The sequence below is a fragment of the Patiria miniata genome, unplaced genomic scaffold, assembly GCF_015706575.1.
Source record: "Patiria miniata isolate m_02_andy unplaced genomic scaffold, ASM1570657v1 HiC_scaffold_3, whole genome shotgun sequence".
Classification (NCBI taxonomy): Eukaryota; Metazoa; Echinodermata; class Asteroidea; order Valvatida; family Asterinidae; genus Patiria; species Patiria miniata.
In genome coordinates, this window is record NW_024037069.1 from 43909348 (window position 1) to 43933919 (window position 24572).

The 24572-nt window shown below is 39.3% G+C and overlaps 1 protein-coding gene across 2 annotated transcripts; it reads left to right on the forward strand.

Annotated features, from left to right (window-relative positions):
* Positions 1–1461: 1461 nt before the first annotated feature.
* LOC119738797 (oleosin-B6-like) lies at positions 1462–24103 on the forward strand. Of its 2 annotated transcripts, none has more exons than XM_038213757.1 (5): positions 1462–1611; positions 18214–18309; positions 20720–20830; positions 21877–21961; positions 22461–24103. In XM_038213757.1, the coding sequence occupies exons 1-5, from the start codon at positions 1591–1593 to the stop codon at positions 22649–22651; spliced, it is 504 nt and encodes a 167-aa protein (XP_038069685.1). In that variant the 5' UTR covers positions 1462–1590; the 3' UTR covers positions 22652–24103. The 2 variants fall into 2 exon arrangements, with proteins under 2 accessions (XP_038069685.1, XP_038069686.1); XM_038213758.1 differs by lacking the exon at positions 1462–1611 and adding an exon at positions 17242–17260.
* Positions 24104–24572: the final 469 nt, after the last annotated feature.

The window sequence follows — 24572 nt, forward strand, 5'->3', positions numbered from 1 at the left end:
GGGGGGGGGGGGGGAAGAATCGAGATAGAATTCAACATAAAAAAAGGAACAAAAAAAATTACGTTTAAGCCTTACAACTGAGAATCGCAAAACAAACAGCCAAAGTAGGAAGAAATGCACTCTTAAGATTCTAAATTCTACTAATTGAAAACGAAAATTATACAATTGAAACGGGAAAAAAAATACAGTTGTCTTCGTTCATAACGAAAGTCTTCAATCAGAGGTTATGTTGTGACTGGAAGTCTCGTTTTATGCAAAACACTTTTTGTTCAACTCTCAAATAATGAATGTACCTCGTTATGCCAGAGCTTCGAAAAGTACAAATTCGTATGAGCTTAAAAAAAAGCAGTATTTGTATAGTGGAACACACCTTAAAGATATTAAAATGTTTGGCTCATAAAATGCCTTAAAAAGTATAGAAACCGAATGGGGGATCTACCGAAAGAACTTATTCTAGTTCTACATCTAAATCTTCATGCACTTTTCCCAATATTAATAAATACAAATAAGCAATTTGAAAACACTACCTTCGGTTTTAAAATTAAGATTTAAAAGTCACAGAAGGTGGCAAATACTGTTTTTATACACACAATATTGTTTTATAGCATATTAACACTTAGGAAATCTTAAAAAAAATATTTTGCTTGGTACTACAACTACATTGTGCTCATCAACGTTGGATCCTGACGGCTCTATAAGAAACTGGCCATGTTTGTGTGATCTCATTGTTTAAAAAAACAGCATGGAGTTAATTTTTTCAAAAAAAAAAAAAATCATGGACACGATGCTTAAAAGAACAAAAAAAGGAATTTCCTGTCGATGAAAGAGTACGGAAATATTGATAACTATGCATGGGGAAAAGACACACCCTTTTATTTGGGCGGGAATTCTTGTAGCAGTTAAGATCAAAGCGAGACTATGATCGAGTAGTTTGGTGATCTCTGAAGAAGTGAATTGTAAGTTTCACTGTCTTTTGGTAAAATAAAATGCTCGCAAGTACTAAAACGCCTCTTTTTGCGCATAATGCGATACAGCTATGGTCTAGATGAGTATAGGGCCTAGCCCCGCCTTTAGATCACGTCAACGCCCTCATAAAAAATTATTCGCGCGGGTGTGCGAGGGTGGATCCAGGACTTTTTTGCGGGGGGGGGGGGGTCATGCCCGTCTCTCAGATTTTTATATGTCCGATTGTGGCATAATAGGTAAATATTATTACTATAATTGTTATATTATTTTTTTGTCAGAGCAGCCAGGGATTCGACCCCCCCCCCCCCCCCAAGGTATAGACCACGTGGAACAATTGCCAAGAGTGGCGGGGTATTCTGCACAGACTATAGACGTCATCTCTCACATTTTGTTTGGCCGAATGAACAAATAAATAAAAACGAGACAGTCGGCCTGATTCACATCGGCGCCGCAGCGATGTGATGATGAATAATCTTCATCAAATGAAACGCGCCCTCTCTAGATCTATTGTAACTCTGCGTGAAGCATATCTTTGACGCAGATTTTCGAGCTCAGCCAGACTGTTTCGTAGCCGACAGTTTTCTCATTATTTTGTGGTTTTGATTTCATCAGTAAGGAGTCATCATGGCGCGCAGACATGAAAGGGTAAGGGCTATTCCGTACAAAATCATTGTTAATCTCCCTAGTGAGAATTTAGGTGGATTTTCTACCAACGGATCCATCCCAACTTCAAAATGAAACAGCGAAATTGTATTGCACAATGGTCACATGATGTGTATTTTTTTTGTACATGGGGCGTGATGAACTCTCACGTGAACCATTCCCTCCGCATGATGTTGGCTCAGGCGTCGGGGCGGGGGCACTGCATTGGGCCATAGGTTTCAATGCAAGCCCAGTCTTGAAAAAATGCGTTGTTGCGCGTATTGGCCTAGCTTAGCCCCATAAATGTGGCCTATTTACTGGACTGCCTCCGTAAACATAGGCCACACATCCACATGTACAAAAATCGTGTCGACGGAGCCAAATTTTGATTTTCACATTTAGGCTTAGTTTGTAGGGTTTTTTTGCTTTAGAAGCATACTCACCCTCTTTATAGGCTAATCAGAAAGTGCTGCCTTTTTCAGATGTATATTTTTCGTGAAATTTCCAGATTCATTTTTACACGTTTGCGTATCAAAATTTCAACATGAAATTTCACAAAAATTAGACATCTGAAAAAGGCAGCACTTTCTGATTAGCCTGTAAAGAGGGTGAGTATGCTTCTAAAGCAAAAAGTAGTAAGGGAGGCGGGGGTGCTGGACTTTTGTCATAGGTCTGTGGGTAGTACAGGGCCATTAATGAGAAGTCAGGGTACCAGACTTTGTCATAGGTCTGTGGGTAGTACAGGGCCAATGGGAAATCCCCCGATCTCAAGAAAAAAAAAAAAATAAAAAAAATAAATCTAACGGAGAGAGAGAGAAAAAAAAAAATATCTGACGCCGGGAGAGAAAAAAAAAAAAAAAAAAAAAATATCTGACGCCGGGAGAGAGAGAGAAAAAAAAAAAATATCTGACGCCGGGAGAGAAAAAAAAAAAAAAAAAAAAAAATCCTGACGCCGGGAGAGAGAGAGAGAAAAAAAATAAAAAAATCTGTCATCGCTAAAATGAGGTGATGTCACCACCACGTGACCTTGAAAAATGTGGGAGTCACCACCACGTGACCTTGAAACGTGTTGAGGCACGATAAAATTTTGGCGTAAACAACGCGACCTTGAAACGTGTTGAGGCACGAATGAGGGGAGTCTAATTATTTATAAATCTAAAGTCTGTCTTCCAAAAAAAAATGAGAAAAAAAATATTATATTTCCTATAATAAAATGGAGAGTAATATGTTTAGACCGACCGTCAAAGGATATTCTAAATGGAACAAAGCCACACTGCGTGATTACGTGCAGCGGTATAGTATACCACACAATGAAAATGTTTCTCTTACTCGTAAAGTTTACATCGAGGGGATAAAACATTATGAAAGTCAATTTAAAAACTTGAGGAAAAAGACACTACATGAGCTCAAACAGATTGTAGACGAACACAATCTAGAATACGTACCGACGGGTTATAAAGGACGAGTTTTGAAAAAAGATTTAATCTCGGCGATTAAAACATACAGACAACCCGAATACTTTACAGAGTCAGCTTTTAGAGAAACGAGAAGGTTTAGAAATTACTACAGAAACTGGGAATTAAACCCCAGACTTTATAACCACGATTTAATCAAGTTTTTTGATTCGCACAAGGAACAAATAGTCAATAAAATCAAGTCTGAATTGAGAGAGCTGAGAGGTTTAAAAATGGAGCTCACAATCAAAATAAAATACGAAAAAACCAAACCGGATGGTACGATCGAAACGATCGAAGCTATTCATTATAGCAAGCAAAAAGCCGTTTTAAATCAAAGTCAAATAAAACAGGCTTTAAAAGAAGAGATCGAAGAGCTATTCAAAAAGGATGAAAGGTATACGAATCAAGGATCGGGTTGGGTTTTAAAAAAGATAATGGCGTTATACATCAACATCAACAGATATAATCCAGCGAGAGGTAGTTCCTACATAGACCTACCCGAATATCTTAAAATTAAGAAGGCGATGATCAACATCAAAAACAAAGACGACGAGTGTTTGAGATGGTGTTTGAGAGCTGCTCTTGAGTTGTATACGGATAAAGTAAAAAATCAAATAAGAAATAATCCTAAATATAAAATTCATAAAGAAGAACCCGTTGTATACACCAAAGACGACGGACTCAGTTTTAAAGGCGTTGACTTTCCAACACCGGTCGATCAGATACCCAAGATAGAAAGACAAAATAATTTATCGATAAACGTATACGGTTATGAGGGTGAGATATATCCATTATACGTGTCTAAAAACTACAAGGGGAAAGAGATCGATCTGCTTTTGATTTCTAAAGGTGACAAGCATCACTATTGTTGGATAAAAGATTTTACGAGGTTGATATACGACGTTACGAAACATAAATGTAAGAAATATTTTTGTCGAAGATGTCTTTGTCATTTTACCAATCAAAACAAATTAGACAAACATATCACCGATTGTAAGGGTATAGATACACATCCATCAAAGATTGTATTTCCTCTGGGTAAACCAAAATACATAGACGGGCAACCAAGTGAAGAGAGAGACGTACCGATATTAGAATTTAAAAACTATAGGCACAAACAAAAAGCACCATTTGTCATTTATGCCGACTTTGAATCCATATTACAAACAACAACATCCACAGATAAAGAGACAAACACAAAAAAGATTAACGTTCACAAAGCTAGCGGTTATTCGCTAGTTGTCGTCCGATGTGACGGTAAAAATGTGTATCAAGAGACTTATAGAGGCAAAGACGCTTCAACTAGATTTATAACGACGTTGTTACAATTACAAAGCGATATTAATTGCATATTTGAAAAACCCCAAACCATGAAATTTAACGAGCGAGCTAAAGAACATCACGATACAACAAACGCGTGTTGGATTTGCGAGAAACCAATTTATACCAATTATTCGAGCAACTGTCAGTGCCAGAACCCCAGAGAACCCAAAACGATAAAACAAATAAAAGAATATCAGTGCAAAAACAGTAAGGGATTTACCGAGTCTAAATGTCTCGACTGTAAAAAGAGAATCAACAAATTTAGAAAGGTGAGAGATCACTGCCACGTCACTGGTAAATATAGGGGTGCCGCACACGCCTATTGTAACCTCAAACTACAAATTAAACCCAGTTGTACACCGATACCGGTCTTTTTTCACAATTTACAAAATTACGACGCGCATTTAATCATGCAGGGAATGACAGAATACGATAGTCAAACAGAAATACAAGTGATCGCTAAAAATTCAGAAAAGTATATTTCGTTCTCGATAGGAAATCTACGATTTTTAGACTCGTTTAGTTTTATGGCATCGTCGTTGGATAAATTAGTGAAAGCTTGTCCAAAAGAGTCGTTTCATCTACTCAAAAAGCATTTTAAACATTCTGACTTGCTATTACAAAAAGGAATTTATCCCTACGAATATATGAACTCGTTTGATAAGTTTCAAGAGACCAGCCTACCACCCATCGGCAAGTTTTACAGCAGACTAAAAGACGAACATATATCGCAACAAGACTACGACAGAGCTCAACGCGTGTGGAACGAGTTTAATATACACAATCTAGGAGAATATCACGATTTATACGTGACCACCGATACGTTATTACTGGCAGGCGTATTTGAAAACTTTAGAAGAACGTGCATTACAAACTACGGGTTAGATCCAGCCAATTATTACACCGCACCCGGATTATCCTGGGATGCTCTATTGAAACACTCGGAAGTTAAACTCGAACTATTGCAAGACGTAGACAAACATTTATTTTTTGAAAAGGCAAAACGAGGAGGTATCTCGAGCGTGGGTGGAATGAGATACCACAAAGCCAATAATCAATATATCGATGACTACGATTCAAACAAACCCTCGAGTTATATCGCTTATCTGGATGCCAACAATCTGTACGGTTGGGCAATGAGTCAATATCTACCGTACAGCGATTTTAAATGGACACCCTCGAAACCGTTTACCGAAGAAAGAATATTAACGCTGAAGAAAACGTCAAACACCGGTTATTGCTTTGAAGTAGACCTCGATTACCCGAACGATCTACACACCAAGCATAACGATTTTCCCCTAGCACCAGAAAACATCATCATACCCCAAGAGTGGATGTCTGATTATCAAAATGAGTTATTGGATACCGAACCTAGTAGCGACGTACAAAAATTAACGTGTACCCTCAATCCAAAACAAAAATACGTGTTGCACTACGTCACATTACAATTGTATCTCAAACTCGGTTTGAAACTAAAAAAGGTACATCGCGTGTTAAAATTTAAACAAGCGCCTTGGATGAAATCTTACATCGACAAAAACACACAACTCCGAACAAAAGCGACCTCTGATTTTGAGAAAGACTTTTTTAAACTGATGAATAACAGCGTGTTTGGTAAGACGATGGAAAACGTTAGAAATCGAATAGACGGTTACCTACTGAGAGACAATAACGAGAGCGATCAAGAAAAATACAAAAAAATAATTCAAAAACCGAGCTATAAAACAACAACGCCGTTTCCAGAATGTGACCTGTCGTTTGTCGAAACGTACAAGACTAAAACCTTGTTAAACAAACCAATCTACTGCGGAGTGAGTATCTTAGATCTATCTAAGACGCTGATGTACGATTTTTATTACAATCGATTGAAAGACAAGTACGGAGATCAAATCAGGTTGATGTATACTGATACGGACAGTCTGTTGATTGTCGTTTACACGGATGACATATACGAAGACATACAATCTCACGGGCAACACTACGACTTTTCAAATTACCCAACAGATCATCCTTTGTACAATCCAATCAATAAGAAAGTGATCGGTAAATTTAAAGACGAGTTTGGAGGTAAGGTCATTCAAGAAGCAGTTTGTGTAAGACCTAAGATGTATTCGATTTTAGCGGATGACAACAACATCACTCTTAAAAAAGCCAAGGGGGTCACAAAATCGGTCACTGACAAAAAATTAAAACACCGGCACTACTACGACTGCATCTTTAAAAATAAATCTAAAACAGAAACGATGACTCACATTAGATCTGAAAAACACATCCTTTATACAATATCTCAAAATAAACTATCGTTGAGCCCGTTGGACACAAAGAGGTACATTTTACCGGATGGAATACACACGCTCGCTTATGGTCACCGCAATCTAGATATTAATTAGGCGGTAATTGCGTGTCCTCGGGTACGACTTGAAGCTCTTGTCTCACAAAACTCCTTTTTGGGCCGTTTTGAAGGTAATAAAGAGTAGGACCCGTCGTGACTTTTTTACCGTTAATCATTTTAAATTGACTCGTTCGTTTTTCCACGTTATAAATGTCTACGCTCCAAATGGGATCCGTGGCTCTTCTCGAGGTTCCACCCTCTTGCTCGCCCGGGTAATATAAATATCTAACCATGGCATCTTGCGGTAATTGTTGCTCTTTTGTTTTAACGGGGTTAGCCGGCGATTGCCGGACCTGTTCAAGTTTAACCGCCTCTGACGGTGCTTTAGCTATTAATCTCGTCGTTTCATCGTTTATAGCTTTGACCACGCTGGGTAATCGCTCGACCCATTGCGTGTTTCTACTCTCGGGATTTAACATTTCTTGAGCGTACTGATGACCAAACAGTCTCTCGGCTAGCGTTCGATTAAATCTTTCTACGATACCCTGCGACCGGTGGTTTCCGGGTTCGCCTACGATAATCTCGACGTTTTTTGAAGCCATCCATTTTTTAAATGCACCTTTAAATTCGGTACCGGCATCTACTTTCAACTTTTTAGGGTAACTCAAAGGAGATCTCGCGTAAATCTTGACGATAGCATCTTGGGTGGAATCCGCCGTTTTAGAAACCAAAGGTTCTGCTTCGTGGTATCGACTCGCAACGTCGACAACCGTCAAAGCGTATTTATAAGTCTTGCGTTTTACTTTATCCCAGGGTAGGTATAGCACATCCATTTGGTGAAAGTCGTTTGGTGTTTCAAACTCTCGCGATGTACTCGTAGGTCTGGGTACATACGCGGGACCCGGCAGATAAATTTGCCAGATCGCTTGTTTTTTAAGCCAATCCCTGATTACCTTTTTATCGATTTTGGTTTTATCGTGTAAATGGTCGACGGCGCTTTCACCTTTCCAATAACCGCTCGGGCTATAATACAGTTTTTGAAGTTTATCCATCATTTACTATAATAATAATTTAAAAGGCTTTATACATTAAATAAATGGCGTCAGCTTTTGCAATGATGGTTGGAGGTGCGATCGTCAACGCCTTAGCTTTTGGGGGTTCAAACTTTTTATTTTCAAGTCTAAGTGGTGGCAGCGAAGAGCGTAAGAGACACGATTTAGCGACAGAACAACTCGCAGCCGCCAAAGATAAGTGGCAACGAGAACGAACGAAATATCTAGATTTTCTCAACGAACGTATCAGAAAACAAAATGCCTCTAAAGAAACATTTTCCAACGTAGACCGAGCGTTGCGTTACTACAACGAGGTGAGTGGACAATCTACCGAACTACCCGTAGGACTGCAACGCGAACCCAAACTCGAAGATTTTTACGAGCCTAGCGACCAACAAATAGAAAAAGAACTGGCGTTTATCGCGGGAGGAACGCTATTGGTGGGCTTCTTGGCTTACAGATATCTTTAAATTTAAAACTCGTATAAATAAAATGAATGCGTACGGAAAAAAGCTCAATCCCAGCAGGCTATTAAAAATACCCAGATCTATCAAGGGTGAGAGAAAAGAGGTGGTCATTACCCACAATCCTAGTAGTATATCGGCGGGACAAACGCTGAGAGTTAAGTTTCCTCAATTGGGCGTAGACGACGTGATCGTACCCGACACTTGTAAACTAGCTTTTAATTTAGAACTCGAAGGTGCAGGCGACAACAATAGAACCATTTTTAACAATTTGGCCAGAAATTTAGTCAGCGAAATCAGCGTCAGACTTCAAGGTCACGAAATTATAAGTTATCGTAACGCCGACGTGTATCACAACTTTAAAGACAATTGGATCAACAGCTCGGCAACTCGAAACATGGCGTATTCGGGCATAGAAAAAGAAAACGTGTCTAAACTAAGAACGGGGGCTGGAGATGCTAACGCGGGTGCCAACAACGGTAAAGATCAGGCTATCGCGGATGCCTATGGTAACAGATATTGTATTCCCCTAGACATTGACATACTGACTTCGCATCACCCTTTTTACCCCAGCGGTTTAAAACAACCTCTGACGTACGAGATAAAGTTTAACGATCACGATAAAGTAGTCAACAGTTCAGATACGGCGGCGATGTACAGTATCTCAGACTTGTCTCTCGAATACGAAGTGGTGACCAACAGAGACCTAGCCATCACCATCAGAAATAAACACAAGGGGTTAATGCAATATCTGTTTGATAAAATCCACTCGCTAGAAGTTAGATCCGTCAACAAATCGGACACGCTTTGGAACGTCAGCGTCAATCAACCCATCAGGAGTCTCAAGGGTATTTTGTTTTTGTTTAAAGATCCCACTGAGAAAAACCCGCAGCGATTTTATAATCCAAAACTAACCAAAACATCGGTGACTGTAGAAGGTAAACCCAATCAACTCTACAGTCAAGGCATGTTTCAATATCAACACTGGTACGAAATTAACAAGTTCTTTGGAGACAGCGATACCGAAAGCGGGCGCGGAGTAGCTAAAGACTTAAATTTGACGGGTTGTGACCTCGGAGACTATCTAAAAAACAAGTACGGTCTGTGGCTCGATTTTAGAAGTAACGACGACAATTCCGCTCACGGATCCGGTAGGAAACTCGGAGACGGAGGAGGCATCAACGTTCAATTTAACAGAGAAGCCGAAAGTCAAGGTGACCTCACGATGTACGTCTTTTTGGTCATGGATGCTCAATTAAACTTGGAAGACGGAAATTTTAAATCTCTGTTAAGTTAAAATGACACAACCGCATTGCGCTTTAATCGTCGGCAAAACAAATTCGGGTAAAACCAAATGGATTTTGGATCTGTTAGAGTCAGACTATAAAAACGTATTTGAAGTTATAGTCATCATTTGCCCTACCATATTTAAAAACAAAACGTACATCTCCAGAAAGTGGATTCAAGCAGATCCCGAGGTATACCTCTGCGATCCGGATTTGTACAAGATGACGCTCAACGAAGCGATCGATTTTTACAGTAAAATATTCGAAGGTGTTGCCACGCTGTTTATCTTGGACGATTGCTCTTCGGATCAAGAGATTAAATATCGTAAAAAGACGTGCGCGCTAAGCAAGATGGCGTTTAGCGGAAGACACGTCAATCACAGCTGTTGGTTACTGACCCAAAAGTACAACAGCGTTTTAAAAGATTATAGAGAAAACACGGCATGGTTAGCGTTATTTTACTGTAAAGATAAAACATCGTTTGATCAAGCGTTAGACGAAAATGACGTCGTACCCATTGAAGAACGAGATTATATAAAACGACGTTTGAGAGATGTGAAATATAGTAAATTAGTCGTGTACACCGAACCTCCAGTTAGTTACGAGCTACTTGAGTAGGTCAATAACATAGCTGATTAACTAAAATAACCTAGGTGCTCAAGTAAAATAAGCAAGGTGCTCAAGTTAAATTACCTAGGTGCTTAACTAAAAGGACCTAGCTGAGTAATAACCTATTCAACAAACTACACAAGCGTTACAATTTGTTAATCAACAAACGTCAACAAAATACATTTTGCTGTTAGTAAATGATAGCAATATTCGAGTATTTGCAGTTTTTGGCTATTATCGTCATATCGATTAATTTATCGTTTTACACCTACGAGTACCTTTGCTTTTGTAACAAAGTTGCAACAGCCACAACAAAATTAAACTCCTTTCTAATTAAATGGAAGACCTAAAACTGACTTTAACAAACGAACAAGATCACAACGCAGAACATAAAGATCGTTTGTGCGGTGTCATAGCAGCCGGAAACTCTAGAAAGTACTTGGGAAAGGAATACACCGTTAAACATATCGAAGCTCTTGACAGTAAAGAACTCGACAAGCTGTATCATCTGTACGAAACTAAATTTGGAAATGAAATTGTTCAAACCGTTGGTAAATACACTTTAAGTCTATTTTCGAGAGTGTTAGCCGTTGTTACACCCGTACAAGTTTTAGGCTATAACGTCACTATAGATTCTGAAGAAGAACTCACCAACGACTTGAGTTCCGATCCTATTATAAGCGCGAGTATGGCTGGTATGTTGAGCGACGTTTGTTACAAGTACGGAACTTTAATATCACCCCTAGTTGCTACGATAATCACAACAAAACATTTGAAATTTAATAAACCTAATATAATAAATGGAAGATCAACAAGCAGCGATCACAGCTCAACCAGCAGAGACAGAGACGCCTCAACCGATAAAAACAACGTCATCACCGACGGTAACGAGAGTGACCAAGACTAAAAATCCTAAACGAATACAGCAGGGTAAAGCTTTAGCCGAGCACAATAGACAGATGAAATTAAAATTAGCAAAAATGAACGTAACATCGGACGAAGCTACGAGCTCACCAGACTACAACTCTTGGGCGATGTGGGGGGCTATAGCGTCTATAATAGGAGTGGGGTTGCTGGTACTAAAAAGTAAGGCAACTGCGCCGGTAGTACAGCCAGTGCCGGTAGTCACGCAACCCACTACACCCAGCGCCCCCAAAACGCTAGACATGGAATAGATCAGACCTTTTAGGTCTGTAGCTAAACCAGCAATTTAAAAATTGTTATATTAAAAACGATGAGTAACTTTGACACCAACAGAATAGCTAATACGATTTATCACGGAGCCGTCATATCGGGTCTGGTGATGGGATACGCCATGGTAGGAAATAAACTACTCAAAATGAAAGCGCCGGATTTAAGCAAACTAAGCGTAGAAGATGCGGGTAAATTGACGGGTATTATAAGTGGAGCTCTGGCCACGCAAAATTGGTTGGTGGCCCAGGGTATACTACCGGGCAGTATAATGAAAACGGTATAATTTAAATAGGTTTATTAAATAAATGGCTGAAGGAGGATTTGATGATCCAGACTACGAAAGAACAGATGATTACGACGATGATGATGATGTAGCAGAGACCAATCTGGACGACAACTTTGATACTACTGCACCACCAATCCTCACTACCGACATAGATGCCGTTTTAGACCAAGGAAGAAGCATGGTCACTAATGGGCGCGTTGATGAGTTTTACGATACTTATAACATATACAATGAACCAATACGTCCTAGATACGAAAAATTTATTCTCAAAACAGATGGTTTATTTTACAAATCTGATAAAGGTGATGTTAGGTTGACGGTTAGAAATGATCCAAACAGATTTTGACTCTGAGGACTATCGAGATAAATGTAAGGAAGATTGGTTTAAACGGGAGAGATTTTATTAGAAAAAAATTAGGCTTTACGCATTACGAACGTAAGACACTCAGTGACGATCAAAGTCAACAACTGCGATCGATACAACCTGAGAGTATCCCCATGACAGAACTACCCAGAGTCACAGATGAGATAACCGAGATTATAGACGATTTACAACGCGACACCAGCGCTCAAACGGAAGGATTAAATTACAGAGAACTCCAGGGTTTAGACAAACATCTTCAGACGCTGAGAGGTAGCCTAGAACTTAATTTAGCGCGTCTCTCAGAAATAGACCAAGAGATATTTGATGCCGAACATGAATTGGATGATCCTAGGATAAGCGAAGAAGAACGACTAGATTTAAGGATTAAATTAAGAGAGCTAGATGATGAAAGATCTGCCAGATTAGAAGCCGCAAAAACCAACGAACGAGGGCTCAAAAGTCAGATCGCTAGAATCAAAGAAACGATTAATAAAATTTTAGGCGACGACACGACTCTGGCAGAAAAGATTAGAACTCTGTTTAGAGAACAAGGTGTGACCGTAGTGAGTATTTTAGCCGCTTTGAGTTTAGCCATCAGCACGATAGTGAGTAGCATCGTCGCTAGCGTGAGAGGCGCGGGTGCCCCACCCACGCCAACACCAACACCAACACCAACACCAACACCACCAAAAGGTGGTATCAAAGAGTGGATTTCAAAACAACTCGCTAATTTTGCATCTGCTCTTCAAAAACTCGGAGTGAGCGCGTTGGGTGCTCTGCCGGGCATCATAGGTAGCATATTGAGTTGGCTATTTAACGCGTTGAGTAAGTCCGTATCGTGGTTGGCCGAACACGTGTGGGCTTTGTTTTTGGGTGTGGGAGCCTTGGTGTTTGCGTACCTGCAAAAACGATGGTAGTTGTAATCAAGTTTAAAAACAAAACAACAAAAAAATAAGCCTTACCAGCACAAAGTTGGTAAGGCTTTTTTTTTGTGTTGTGATTAGAGTGTGACTTATCGCGTTGCCTCGTAAGCTAAAATACCCATGCCAACGATAGCTAATATTCCTACCGTCAACGATAATTTTTCGTCTTGGTGAGTTTGTAGTTTTGTGGGTTGGGTTAAAACTGTAGGTGCTGGTGTTGGTGCTGGTGGTGGTGTTGGTGTGAGTGTTGGTGTTGGTGTTGGTGTTGGTGTTAGTGTTGGTGCTGGTGCTAGTGTTGGTGGCGCGACGTCATCGGTGTCATCAAAAGAGTCGTCCGGCTGAGGTTGTGAGTTTAAATCTGGCACCAAACCAGTGTTCATACTCTGGGTAGCGATTTGAAGATTGTTGTTATAGCCGTCGTGCGTTCCAACCCTCAAGTTCATATCCGATGGAATTAAATATAACCCCGGTTTTACGACAAAATTTAAAGGTGTTCTGGCATACTGCAGCGAGTCTTGAAATTGATTGATACTCGTTTCCATATCGTCTACTGCATTGATGATATCTTCAACGATGACGTTAAATTGTCTTTGAGCGTCTAATCCGGTGCCTGGTGATAATACGCTCGTTTTTGTTTGAGCCTGCGCACCGAGTAAAGCGTACACGTAAGATCTGATCGATTCGTTGATCTTTATGATTCCCGCGGGGGTAAACGAACTCGTGTCGGGGATGAAGTCTAACCAAGCCATTTTGACGATGTCGTCTTGTTCGATGTAAATAATCGTGTAAGGAACGTAACTGTTTCCTCTCTTTTTAGGATCATCTAGACCGTGTAAGCCGCCGTAAAGAACGTTGGGTTTGTTGGGTAATGCTCTATCATATTCGCCAACCGCCAAAAACTTGCCTTTTTTAAAGCTGTACGAGGTACCCAAACCGTTAGATATTGTGTCTCTCGTCTGTTTAAAAGACTTGTTTTGATCTATGCCAAACAACAAACAGGTATCGTTAAATGCTCTATGATTATAACTGTTGTCTAGAACGTTAAATGTATCATCTCCCGGTAAAGGAGCGGCAAGGTCATATAGGATCTTTCTAACCGTAAAATATAAATGAAAGTTAAAGATGGCCCAAACGTAACGGTTGCTCGCGTTTAAAAGATCAAATCCAACACCGCAGCCCGTAGTAGCGCAATAGATCGCAAAATTTAACTGATTTTGATAAAACGACATGGGGTGTGATTTCCAACGATCTACATCCTCATCCGTCTCAACGTGAGGCAATTTATAGTCTGAGGTTAAGTCGGGAAACGAGCTTAAAAAGCCGTTGGTATTATTAACTATAACTTCCAGTTCACTGGGTTTAGTGCTGTTTAAAAACTTTGCTTGGGACGCAGCTTGATGCTTTGGCTCGGTTGCCTTGGCTACATTTTGATTTACTTGTCTCGTTACCTGATCAGCTATCGATTGTATCTGCTTTTTTAACAACATAAAAGCAGCCATTATTTTAGTTTCAGTTTTAATATAAAAAGACTTTAAAATAAATGCATTCGTTTCACTTGTTTCAAAATGAGCAGACGTTTAAATTAGAAGACGTCGTAGATAATTTAAACGGTCAAAAATCTGTACGCGTAAAAAGGGTGATGTTTAACCCCGGATATTTTAATATTTCCAGCGCCACAGAGATTGATTGGTATACGCAAATAGATGGGAGACCCGCTGAAAGACCTGATGATGTTATAAGACCCGAACGGGTTAACCCAGATGTAGAAATAAGAACAGATAGAGATTTTATTGAATCGTTGGTACCCGAGTACCCCTACGACTTTTTAATAAACGACGAAAATACTTTCAATAGAGTTATAAACGATCTTATAGAAGCGTACGAAGAAGATAGACTAGACTCTGGTTTAGAATCCACCCAAGAAGAAATGGATCAAATTATAGATGTTATAAGACTTTTAAGCTATAAAAGACAAACCAAAACACTAACCGACGTACAACACAATACGATTATATTTTTAAATACAACTTTATTTGAAAAAAGAGGCTTCATCTATTCAGGTAAAAAGATAGCGCTAGAATATATCGAAGGTATAATAAGCGAATCTAGAGCGAGAGTAATTAGAAATGCTGGGATAACAATACGTGGGAGTCTTGTCGTGTCTGGTGATAATTTAGATTTTATTTCTCCGAGTCTTTTAGCGCCGTTACCAGCTGGAGTCACCGGCTCGGTCACCATCCCACCTGGGTGGTACGACGTCGATTGGTTCGATTTCATTTTAAATTATATACCCGGGGTAAGTTTTCGAATATTTAGAGAATCTAAAAAGGTGACGTTGGTTGTAACCGACGTCAATCTCAAATTGCGTTTAAACAGAGAAGTCTCTCGATTACTCAATTTACCCAAAGGAAGACTGATACCCAAAGTGGTATATACGGGGTCTTACGACATTCATCCGTTTAAATTTTTGTTTATTCGCTGCCCGCAATTAAGTACGAGTGAAAACTTTTTTGATGGCCGTCCGTCTGACATCTTAAAAATCGTACCCGTGGGTACGCGCGAACCCGAGCCTGATAGAGTCGAGGATTTCAAGAAACTTAAAAACGGTATAATCGACAAACTGACATTTTCAATCATAGGTGAAAAAGGACAGATCATCAACAACAAGGGTGTGAGTATAATGATAGAGTTAGAGATCTTTTAATTTTAAAATCTTTTTATATTAAAAACATGAGTGTAGATGGTAAGGCGTTATACCCCGATATTTCTGGAGATGTACTCCGATTAAATAGTAACGAAGAAACAAAAGTATACAGACTAAAAAAGATTGAAGAGATTCGATCTTTAATCTTAAAAGAGAGAGACCACCGAGAGCACACTTATAAAAAAATAAAGAGAGTGATCGACACTATTAATTACGTAGAGATAGGATTAGAAGGATTGGGGGCTATAGCGGGGGCTGTCGGTATTCCCGCTCTCTTGGGTGTTATATCAGCCCCCGTTGGATTGGTGCTAGAAGGAACGTTTATAGGCGCTTTTGGTGTAGATATTCTGCTTAGAATCGCGTCTAGGCGATTATCCGCCAAGCTAAAAAAGCACGACCAGATTAAGATATTAGCAGACTCCAAACTTAACACGATTGAAGAATACGTGTCTCAAGCCATCAACGACGGAGATATATCACACGAAGAGTTCTTATTGATTACGAGAGAGCTCGCAAAATTTAACGAGCTTAAACAAAAAATCAGAACAAAGACCAGCACAAAGCTTCAAAAAATTAAAAACGATACAGACTTTGAAAAAGAAGTTAAAAAACGGGTAGATGAACGGCTGGCAAAAGAAAAAAAATCTCTTATCGAAAAACTTACAAGTTCAAATTCTCGGTAAATAAACATTATGAAAGCGAACCACCGAGTTATACCTCTATTTCACCTCTTAGGGTGTTACCCTCGGCCCCGCCTTTATTGTAGTGGTCATCGTATATTTTTAGTGCTTTATTAAATTGATTTTGAGTCACTTTAAATAAATCTCTAACTCGTTCTTTGTCTAATCCAACGACGTGATGATAACACGCCGCTATTAATGACCGTTTGACGCAACCATTCCCCCTCAATGTTTTGTAATTAACGAGCTCGTTATATTTATTGATTGTTTCTTGGACATCTTCTAAGTCTTGCTCTGGACAAACAGACAAAATAAGTTTCTCCACAGTTTTTCTTTTGTTTCTCTTTAAAGTTGACCAATTGATACGATCTTCTTGCGCATTTTCTGCCGAAAAATCAAAATAACGTGAAACTATTTCACCGCACGTTTCACAAATTAAAAAACCATTCTCGATGATTATATGATGATCGCACTTATCCCCAAGTTGTGACGTCCCAAAGTATTCCATCTATTTAATAAAAACCGATATTATTTTTTATTAATTTTTCAAATACTCGTCGGTCTAAACATATTACTCTCCATTTTTATATTAAAAAACAGCTCCTCACCTTTTACAGGGTAAGGAGCTAATTTTTTTCTTTCTCTCACTCTCTCTCCGTTAGATTTTTTTTTTTTTTTATTTTTTCTTGAGATCGGGGGATTTCCCATTGGCCCTGTACTACCCACAGACCTATGACAAAGTCTGGTACCCAGACTTCTCATTAATGGCCCTGTACTACCCACAGACCTATGACAAAAGTCCAGCACCCCCGCCTCCCTTACTACTCAAAAAAACCCTACAAACTAAGCCTAAATGTGAAAATCAAAATTTGGCTCCGTCGACACGATTTTTGTACATGTGGATGTGTGGCCTATGTTTACGGAGGCAGTCCAGTAAATAGGCCACATTTATGGGGCTAGGCCTAGCTAGGCTATGCGGTAAGTATTAATTATGTACATGTAGGTAGGCACCCAATTGAATTAGGAGGACCCCATTCCTGGTCCCATGGGCGTCACCAGGAATCTTTTTTTGGGGGGGGGGGGGGGGGGCATATGGGGGGGGGGGGAGGGCAAAGCAGAATTTTCCCCAAAATTCCTTAACTTTTTCATTATATTCTCATTTTTTTATATGTCGAGCCTGAGCACTATAAGCAGGAGAGCATTTGCCCTACCCACCCCCCATCAAATTAAAAGCAATATCATGGCTTCGCACCTCTTTTCCCTTTTTTTTTCTTCAAAAAGACAGTTTTATTAAACTGTAATGTTTCAGGATTTAATTAGCCTACCAGTACCATGCCTATCATTACTAGTTGGCGATGGATACATAGTTTTTTTACATTTACTTTATGAGACTGGTCAAAAACAAAATTCTGCTTCCGATTACGTGGCATTTGGAAATAAGGTAGGTGGCCTATGTATGGAATTTTTTTGGGGGGGAGGGGGGCAGGGGGGCACTTGTTTTTGTACAATCACATGAAGACATCTGTGTGTAGTCAAGGGTACAAGGTAGTAAATTGATGTTTTTTGGTGTATTTTTCCCCATAAAAAAATTAGGGTAGGGGCTGTCAGGGTAGGTAGGGAAACCGGAAGCAGAACTCTTTTCTTGGGGGGCCTTAGGACTTTAGGAAACTATGTGTTCAGTACGTACATTGTCGATGTTGCTGCATGGGATGTGTCCAGTGATTCCCCCACCCCCCATGCGGGGGGGGGGGGGGGGATACAGTATACGGTAGGTACACCCCTAAATAGTAGAGTCCATTACAATGAGTTACTTTTTCTGTAGGAAAAGAATCAAAGCTGTCTCTCATGGAAAGTTATAACTGACTAACTTTTAAAAGAGTGAACTGTTGTTTAACTCTGTCTTTCTGTGAATCGTTTGTTTTTGTTTTTAGCGTGAAGCCCGTGCTGAGATGCGTGAAGCCCGTCTCGAGACTAAAGCCGCGCATGCTGCCATGCATGGAAATGTCGTTAGGGCCACTAGGCTTCAGGTAAAATCACAAAATATCAAACCTTTTTAAGGCGATTGTGTGGTTATGGGCCCCATTCCTACATGTCATATAAGAGAACAAAAAACTACTTTTAGGTTAATGAACTCACCAAAGTAGTTTGATGTCTAAAGTAAATCCAACAGCAATGTCATGGATTGAGATGAAGATGGTGAAGACGCCAAAACGCAACCAGGAAATATACTGTAGTGTTGACAGATACTGTTCAAAGTTACAAAAAAATAAGGTCATTAGAATTAAAAGAAGGCTGCTCAAGTCTTTTTGGAATAATAAATACTCTTGTCTAAAAATGAAACGAAAGAGGGGCCAATAACTACACAATCCCCTTTTCAACTCACTGAATTAACACCTTTCAATTTCACTGTGATCCTGGTAGTATTTGATAAGAAAAACAAGTTATAAGGAAGACAAAGTGGTTTCACTTTTGCAATGTGTCATTTGTTCTGACAACTGATGTGTGTACCCAGACTTGGGACCTGGAGTGCTCTGAAACGTGCACAACTAAATCAGGACAACTTTACTCACTATTTACCCAGCAAATTTCTCAAAATCCATTGGGCAAAGAAATGGTCCTCAGTATTTCACCAACCAAGTTTGCAGACTCAATTCAATTTTAAAAGGAGACATTTCTGCAATGTTTTGTGATTTCATAATGAGGCTAAAGACTTGGACAGGAACATGTCCAACCATGGTCCAACTATTTGTAAAGACTGATGGCTTCATTCAGTGTCATTATCTGGTGGCTGAAATGCCTTTTACACAGGCTAGTCACCAACAGTCGGAATATATTTCAAGCAAGCACTGTGACTAGTCAAATTCAGTCAACGGACAAAAACCAGGCAATCAGTGGGCACAGCTGGCTTATCAATCACGTTTGTGTACTGTCAAAGCATATATCAAGTTACATAAACAGTCACAGCCAGTCAATCCTGCTTTAGAGGCTAGAAGCTCTTAACTGTTGTCACTTGATTGACTTTGAATGAAAGGGCAACTTGGAACAGATGTTTGCATAGGAGGGTGAAAGTTAGAATCAGCATACATTGTGCAGGAAGCCATCAAGGCAATCGGAAGCCCGCAGTAACTTTATTTCTGAAAAACCTTCAAAAATGAAGGATTTTGAAGTATCTGGGTTAGTTGAGCTGAGTCAATCAGAATCAGATATATTTCCAGAGATGCTTCAGACTTTTGTCTGAAATCAGGCCTTTTGGATTTGGGAGAAAGACAATATCATTATCGGCAATGCAAAAATGCAGATAAAATTTCATTCAATTTTCAGATTTTTTAATTAACAAGCTCATTGTTAACTTTCAGTCCGACAGAAATTGTTCAAAGTGTAAAAAACGGTTCTGCGGTTCTACATGTTCTAGTTCTCCGTTTCTTCATTTTAAAAAAATCAAAAATGAAATTTCCAGTAGTTTTAAGACTAATTATGTAAAAAGGGGCTTTGAAAAGCAAAAAAAAATGATTTGGAAATTTGAATAGCCAAAATTTGTGTAAGTTGTAACAGAATGTAGTGTAGTACTAACACAGTGTGCATAGTTGTTTGGAAAGAAGTGGCATGTTGCAACGGTGCGTTTTAGTCATAGTAACATGTACGTCAGCAGCCATTTTAACAATTATGAATGTGAACTTTAGTCCTCATATGTACCAGTATGCCGGTATTGACAGTCAAATTACCCACGGCATGGAGCAATGCAAAAGTAAACAAACGGGCTACCCGTACATTGTCCAATATGACTGTTTACAAAAGAATGCACTCTATGCAGAACTTGGTGTGTTAGCATTGAATAATAACAGTGCATACACATTTTCAAGCAGCACAGTCAAGACAGTTGAAAATATCCTGTTTTTCTATTTAACTTGGCTTCAGCTGAAATAGGCCTACTCAATTATTGCAACTCACAATGGTGCATTTGAAGCTTTTGGACTGTTTGTTCTCAGATTTTCTGAGCTGTATGAAATACATTTGGACTATGTACGGTACATGTAATACATTAAATTTGGACTAACCTTAAAATTGGCATTATTTGTTTCTCACCACAAAAATCTGGGGGGATGGAAATCTGTCTCTCGTTAAAATGCACCTAAGCGTGACATTTTTTATGGTTTTCCATGTATAGCCTGATATTCATTTATCAAATTCAACAAAAATGACATTCAAGACCGTTCTTTTTCATTGTTTGAGAAGTAACTAAGTGATTTGGTTACGGGTACGCGATCCCACAATCTGAAACCAGTTCCCGACATCAGCGTTGGGGTACTTGGCTACCCGGTTTCCCTAACAATGCCAGTTTGGGCCAGTTTGTAAAGAAATGTCTGATCAGTCACAAACAGAATCATCTATTTTGCTTAATAAATACAAGAGTTTTGTTTTCTGTGTCATCATATCCAGATGAAAGCAAACATTGCCCATAATAAAGCAGAACGTGAACACCATATTGCCAACGCCTTGAGTCATCATCATCATCATCATCACCCTCCACCGGCCACAGTGGTGGTCCATGTAAGTCTGTCAACCGAAAGATTGATCTGTTAAATCCATTCCCATGAGGATATGACCGAACGCAGACATGACTGCGAGGCAGACAAAAATCTGATATGCATTCACTTACAGGTCACTTACAGTGCTTAGGTCAGTGAGAAACCGTGTGATTCTCGTGGAACAAGCAACATCTTGACACAAAATAAGCAATTATGCCCACATTACCCACGACGCGACAACAATTCCTTGGCATAGACGTGATTATGTAACATCTTCAGTATGCCAGTGTGCGTGTTGATAACAATTGAACCATCTTCTGCGTCCATGTCTGGTGGATTGCTACCCTCCTGTTCAGCTGCGGAAAAAAATGCTTACAAAAAATTTTGATACCAGTAAAATTGGAACCAACATAAATAAAATTGACTCAAAGTTCCTTAAGGGTGCAGGCTGGTAAGTAGGCCCGAAATTGCCTTCGCTGGCCAAATCATGATTTGCATGCCCTCAAATTCTCCCGTAATAAAGCATTTTGAGGCGTTGAACTTAAGGATTTGTAATAAAGACGGGTGGAAGCCGTACAGAGGACTGCAAGCTCTTATTTCTGTGAAAATTTGAATGAAATCATACAATGGCTTTATGTTGCAATGGAGCATAGGCGTTCTCTTTGAAAATGGTGATGTCCTTCTGCAGTGGACTGCTTTTAGGGATGTTCATCTTTGGAAGAAAATTTCTCCTAAATGTTACTAGTCAACCCCCTAAAACTTGAACGGAAACTGAAAGATGATCAAATATGCTTTAATTTGATGTTTGTTTCAAACATGTTGGAGAGTTGTGAGTATTTTTAATAATTTGGGGAAGTGCAATCACTGAGGTTTATGGCAGTCTATTTACCCGTGTGCAACCCTAAATGTATTCTCAAATTGCCTTGGAATGGGGAGGGGGATTGCCCCAGACCCATATAGGAGGGGCACACCTTTACTCACCTTTACCCCCACTTCTTGATGTGTTTCCTGAAAGCTAGATCCTTCCCTTCTTATAGTTTTGTCTGTTTTATGTATTTTTGAATTCAGCACGTTGTCGATCACACTCCTCCTGTGAACTACCAGGTTGGCTCAGTTGCCCCACCGCCAGCTCAGCCACCACCAGCTTATCAACGTGCGTATCTTAATTAACTTGCCTCTTTCTGTGTTGTGTTAACACTGCATATTAGTCAGGTGGCTTAGATCTAATTTTCGTCAAGATCGTGACCGACTGGTCCAAAGCACCAAACTTGGCAGATATATTCTTATAAACCTAGAGAAGATATTTAGAAGGGGTGACACCTGAAATTCTTTTATGCAAATTAGGCACCCTTCCCAAAAGAATTTCAGGTGTCACCCCTTCTTAATATCTTCTCTAGGGCTATAAGAATCTATCTGCCAAGTTTGGTGCTTTGGACCAGTCGGTCACGATTCCGACCATATGCCACCTGACTATATGAAATCACGTCCACGTTATTGGAATCTGAGTCAATTCAACATTTATGGACATACATATACAGGTACATGTACTTGTACCTTGCTAAATATTCACACAGGGATATAAGTAAATAGCCATCATTGATTGGTTAGCCTGAAGGTTCAATTTATTTGATATTTGTTTCTTTTTTTTCCAGCTGCTGCCAACCCATACCCAGCAGCACCCAGCTACCCAGCTGCACCCAGCTACCCAACAGCACCCAGTTACCCAGCAGAACCCAGTTACCCAGCAGCACCCACCGGGTACCCAACTCAGCCAGCATACCCAGCTGCACCGACTGACCCTGCTTACCCTGGAGACACTAAATACCCAAACCCCTATCAGTAAAGTCAGTAGCCCAGTGCCAGTAAGCTGCATTTTCCCAATTACCCAGCAGCGCCCACCAGGTACCCAGCTGCACCCAGTAACCCAGCACAGCCAGCATACCCACGCATGCAGGCTTACCCATCAAAACCCACTGCATGCCCAAACCTCTACATGTTACACCCTTTTAAGATTGGCATTCCAGAGTCACTTTGAAAGAAATTATACCGAAGAATTGACTTTTAACCACATGTACCTGAATAATTTAAGAGACCAGGTGAAAAGATCGGCTGTTGCAGTCAAGTTTTGGTGACCAGTTGGTCAACTAACTGAGAATGATCTGAATTCTGCATCCATTTTCTGGTCTTTTGATTTTCGTTTTAAGAAAAAAAATACTGAAATAGTTGTTCACGTTTCCCCCTTTGTGTTTCAAGGCGGAAATGGTTTATATATATATATATAGCTCAGTAAATGAAGTGTAGATGTAAAAGTGGTTCACTTTTCTTTCGTTTTATTCCACAAAAAGAAGGTACATGTTTTTTTGAAATTACTTGTAAGAGTTAAAAACACGCTGCAGTGATATTTTTTTATCGAATTATATTTTCTCTTTTAGGTAAAACATTAAAAAATTGCATCATTGTATGAACTATTTAGAAATACACAAGTTTATTCGATAGTAGCATATAATTGTTTTACTAAAGTATTTGTGACTTTTAAATCATGCTTAAAATAGTTAAATGTTGGTGAATGATTTGTATTCTTTTGGTCAATGTCTTCAAAAGAGAATAAGTTTTGTATTTCTAACGCTTTAATAATTGATGAAATTTTACATTTTTCTCTGCGCTTCATGCTACGATTTTGGTTTTATTTTGTGAAATGGAGGCCATTCAAAGAGCTTTAATATGCTGTACAACTTGGCTTTGTAGGTGCTATAGATTTTGAGATAAATATTTAAACTAAGGAGGGCATGTTAATTAGTCAAAAGTTCGTTGACCCGTATCTCAAAAACTAACGAGCCAATTTACAACCAAAAAAAATCAGTTTGGGGGGTTTCTCATATAGGCCAATCATCACACCAAATATTCACTCTGTGAGGGTCGGGTCCAAAATCATGTTGAATTGACACGGAATGACCCGTAAATGTTGTATATAATAAAACAATGTTGATTACAAAATATAAATTGGTAAAAAATATGTACATGTAGGTACCAAATGAAAATATTTTTTTTTGTTAATAATTGTGAAAACTTTGAATATATATATAGATATTGATCAGTATGTGTCATATTTCAATATAGGAATCTATATTTTAACCTTGTGATTTGTAGGAAATCCCGGCTAAAGACATTAGTTATATTTTCTATTGTTTGTGACTGAAATATTGTACTGCTCTATACACAAATACTTGAACTAAATTGAATACATTAAGCCTTATTAAAACAAAAGCAGTCGGGTAAACTTTGCGTATTAATCACAGAGGTTGTTTTTCCCTATTGTAATAAATATACGCAGCCTCCTTTCACGCGTATTCGAAGCCAAACTTAGGCCAAGTAAACAAAAAATATATATCAAATTCCCGTCCCCCACACTTCCTTTTTCGCGGCCGCCTCTTTTTTTTAAATCATTTTCCTATTTTTTTTAGCAAGAAATGGTAGCTATGTTTGCAAAGTCTGCTGGAAAGGCCGTGACGGCTTCTTTGGACGAAAAACTAGTATCAACAAGAGTCGAATCCGCCATCTAAGAGACCCCCCCCCCAAAAAAAAGAGTCGCCTCCTTCCTTTTGACAATAGTCTGGGTGCCTATTCCCCGTGGCATAGTGACTTGGTATCATAAGGGTGTAACCCTGCAAATAAATTCGCATAGACACTAGCGCTAAATGCCCATACTTCAAAATTCTTTTAAAATTACTCAGAACTCTCACAGGTAGTCAAGCTGCACAGAAAAA

Bases quoted from the DNA above. Each gene is read 5' to 3' on its own strand.
- LOC119738797 (XM_038213757.1), top strand. From the start codon at position 1,591: ATGGCGCGCAGACATGAAAGG. The intron at 1,612-18,213 runs GTAAGGGCTATT...TTTTGTTTTTAG, and splicing joins TGGCGCGCAGACATGAAAGG to CGTGAAGCCCGTGCTGAGAT. The intron at 21,962-22,460 runs GTGCGTATCTTA...TTTTTTTTCCAG, and splicing joins GCCACCACCAGCTTATCAAC to CTGCTGCCAACCCATACCCA.